This window comes from Ictalurus punctatus, unplaced genomic scaffold (assembly GCF_001660625.3).
Source record: "Ictalurus punctatus breed USDA103 unplaced genomic scaffold, Coco_2.0 Super-Scaffold_100068, whole genome shotgun sequence".
Classification (NCBI taxonomy): Eukaryota; Metazoa; Chordata; class Actinopteri; order Siluriformes; family Ictaluridae; genus Ictalurus; species Ictalurus punctatus.
In genome coordinates, this window is record NW_026521091.1 from 1,356,328 (window position 1) to 1,358,827 (window position 2,500).

The 2,500-nt window shown below is 35.4% G+C and overlaps 1 protein-coding gene and 1 pseudogene across 5 annotated transcripts in view; one reads left to right on the top strand and one right to left on the bottom strand.

The window, feature by feature from the left end:
* LOC108261699 (ATP-dependent RNA helicase TDRD9) overlaps positions 1–1,633 on the bottom strand; it is a 4,333-nt gene extending 2,700 nt beyond the window's left edge. For 4 of the 5 annotated variants that reach the window (XR_008395071.1, XM_053679162.1, XM_053679161.1 and 1 more), the window contains exons 1-4: positions 1,615–1,633; positions 1,334–1,468; positions 366–419; positions 163–278 (exon numbers count right to left, since the gene is read on the bottom strand). Coding sequence is in view for 4 of the 5 variants with exons in the window: in XM_053679162.1 (XP_053535137.1) it covers positions 163–278; positions 366–378 (129 nt within the window). In the remaining variant the exon portion in view is untranslated. Of the gene's footprint in view, positions 1–162; positions 279–365; positions 420–1,333; positions 1,469–1,558 lie in introns of all 5 variants that reach the window. The other variant, XM_053679159.1, reaches the window with a different exon arrangement.
* LOC128630834 (NACHT, LRR and PYD domains-containing protein 12-like) overlaps positions 1–2,500 on the top strand; it is a 181,098-nt pseudogene that overhangs the window by 115,218 nt on the left and 63,380 nt on the right.

Genomic DNA, 2,500 nt, shown 5'->3' on the forward strand with positions numbered 1-2,500 from the left:
TAACATCTTTTTTTTTTAATGGCAATCTACCTGCACTTGGGCACCCCTGCTGTATATATTTTGACCTGAAGAAAAAAGCCTCTTTATACACATATGCTGTTAAACTACACCTGTTCTACTCGTGTGTGTGTGTGTGTGTGTGTGTGTGTGTGTGTGTGTTACCTGCACTATGAATTTCTGTGTGTGCGTGCTGGTGTAGTCAGAGGGAGAAGTTTCGCTGATGTGCATGTTGAATTGTGACACTCGATTCTTCAGATCCTCAAACAACTCGGCCACCTCTAACACACACACACCAGAAATGATAGTTAGGGATCTGTGTCAAGTAGTGTGTGTATAGATGTGTGCGAGTGAGTGAGAGTCATAACCTCTCGTATCCATTTGATCTGAATGCAGTTCTCTTTGCCCCACTCCAGCTCATCCTAAAACACACACACACACACACACACACACACACACCAGTACCACTTTATTTATTTCTATAATCCAACACGTTATAATTCAACATAACTGTCACGATCTCCTGCCTCCCATACGCCGTGTACCGGTTTAATCTATTTCCTTATTTGGTCAGTGCTTCCTGTTCTTATTATGATGTCCTCTCTCTGACTGGTTCCTATTTCTTAAATTGTGCACTCTATCTGTACACTACACACTTGACCATCTAACACCTGGATATTTGAAGAGCATACAAAGAGACACACACACACACACACACACACACACACACACACCCTGCGTGAAGGTGCCCCCCACCAACACAAAACATCGGCAGAATAGTTTGTGCTGGTTTGTGCCGTAAAATTTTTTGTTTGTGCTGCTTCAGTTCTGGAGATATTAAAAGAATATTTATAGGTCATTCTGGGTTCACTCAAACCCCCCACATGCTCCAAATTCACACCATATGGTCTCAATAATAATAATAATAATAATAATAATAATAATAATAATAATAATAATTCAAAAGAAGAAGACTACAGCGCCTAAACCCACACTGCGCATGCGCGAAGCCGGATGACTCAGCCATTAAATTAGAAAAAGAGCTCTAATTAGCCAGTGAAGCTAAATGTCGTTCTGCCACGTCCACTTATAAAAGTAAATCATGCAATATTCTCAGACTGAGCAGTTATTGACAGTGAATTCATCGTTTTAAATAGAATCAAAAATAACATCGACCTATTTGCTAATCACATTTCGATTAGCTTGCTTATTAATTACACTGCGCATGCGTGGACTGGACTGCCTCCTCAAAAGCTAGCACCGCTAGTATATTTGTATAATATTAACATTGAACCAGAGGACTGAATAAAAAAAGTTATAAAATGTTATTTCTCACTTCTCCTCCTCTTGTTCTTCTTCTCCGTGCGGGTGTGAGTTATCTTTGGTCGGTTCCTCGGTGATTCGGTCATTAGTGAACCGAGCTCCGAGAGTGAATCAGTGCGCCGTCACCGCCTGCTTCATACTGATACACCTGAAACACAGGTGTTAACACCGTTAACTACACACATACACACAATACAGAACAGAACGGGTTCGGTTACACAGAACCGAATAAACTCACTTTAGTTTGGGTCCAAACGGGCCAGAACTAACACTAACACCGCTTTCTGCTCCTACCTTCGACTTCTCGCGCTCGCGGTGACGTCACCAACGTAACGGACGTTGAAGTAAATGTGAGTCTGTGAGGAGAAAATAAAATAAAATAAACCCAAATATTATTTCATAAAAAGCTTCATTATCCTCTTCTTCTTAAACACGATAGAGGATAAGATATACAAATACATACCAAAAAAAAAAAAACAGCTTTATCATTATTTTAAATCAAATCTTTGATTTTTTTATTATTATAATATAAATATTATAAAAAAAAATTATTTTATTTTAAAAAGTGCTCCTTTCTAATTACATTTTAATTAAAAATATACTTCATCTTAATTTTTTTAATTAATATTTAATTCATCGATGATTGTAGACGTGTTGAGGTTTCACATTCTTTGTGCTTTATTATTATAAATATACACTTTGTTTAAACTTTTGAGTTTGGACACAAAATGTAAACATTCCTCATGAATCCAGAACATTCATTTGTTTATTATTTACAAAGTAATAATTAAACAGCTGAAAAAAATGATCAATCACTTGCAACATTTAGGATATGAATTTCTTGTATTAAGTGAGGTTTAATTATACACAGATATAAATAGATTTTATTTATTTGTAGTTTTCATATTTGACTCAGAACATTACACTACATTTATTTAATCAACTATTTATCAAGTTTTTAAAAAAAAATATTTAACTGAATGATTGTTCAAGATCAATAAAAATCTTCAAATAATCTATCAACACCATCAATACATCTCATCAGTAAATAAAAAATCTACATTTATCCAGCTGATCTATTGACTGGTTTATTGAAAGTTTTACAGCTTCGGCAGGTAAAGAAGCCGTGGCTTTAATCTGATCTTCTGATTTCTAATGATAATTAAATGACAAAATACAG